Source organism: Littorina saxatilis, linkage group LG16, assembly GCF_037325665.1.
Source record: "Littorina saxatilis isolate snail1 linkage group LG16, US_GU_Lsax_2.0, whole genome shotgun sequence".
Classification (NCBI taxonomy): domain Eukaryota; kingdom Metazoa; phylum Mollusca; class Gastropoda; order Littorinimorpha; family Littorinidae; genus Littorina; species Littorina saxatilis.
Window position 1 is genome coordinate 4847596 of NC_090260.1, and position 785 is coordinate 4848380.

The 785-nt window shown below is 39.5% G+C and overlaps 1 protein-coding gene across 1 annotated transcript in view; it reads right to left on the bottom strand.

Moving 5' to 3' along the window:
* Positions 1-468: 468 nt before the first annotated feature.
* The window catches only part of LOC138951452 (sarafotoxin-like), a 2093-nt gene continuing 1776 nt past the window's right edge, over positions 469-785 (bottom strand). The window contains exon 3 of the mRNA XM_070323052.1: positions 469-529. Within this exon, the coding sequence (XP_070179153.1) occupies positions 469-529 (61 nt within the window). The remainder of the gene's footprint in view (positions 530-785) is intronic.

Genomic DNA, 785 nt, shown 5'->3' on the forward strand with positions numbered 1-785 from the left:
ATTCCCAACAGCAATTCACAACACGTCATCGCAGCAGAAATGAGTAATTCACAACAGAAATTCGCAACTGAAATTCATAGCAGATATTCACACACAAAATCCCAATAGAACTATAAGACAGTCACAACCGACATTCACAGCAAAAATGTATGACAGACGTTCACAGCAAAAATGTATGACAGACGTTCACCACAAATATTCACAGCCCATATTTACAAAAGATAATCACAACACAAATTCACAAAAGCAAACAAATCAATGTAGCGACACTTCCCGTGTCTGTTATCACTGGTTTTAGGAGTAGCTGTAGGAAACACACGAAGATGACTTAGTGTGTGCTATCTCACCTGCTGACACACCTGTGAGTGTCGGTGACGACACAGGTGATAACAGGTACACTTGTTTAACAGATACACTCACCTTTTCGTACCACACACCAACATGGCGACCACCAGAGCACGGTCGTTTTCAAGGTAAGAGTTCATGATTGACGTCTGGTTTCTCTTCTTTAGCGTTAGCAACTGAGATTCTATAAACATGAACTTCAATCAACATGAACTTCAATCAACATGAACTTCAGTGAACATGAGCTTCAATCAACATGAACTTCAGTGAACATGAGCTTCAATAAACATGAACTTCAATCAACTGAGCTTCAATCAACATGAGCTTCAATCAACATGAACTTCAGTCAACTGAGCTTCAATCAACATGAACTTCAGTCAACATGAGCTTCAATCAACATGAACTTCAGTCAACTGAGCTTCAATCAACATGAACTTCAG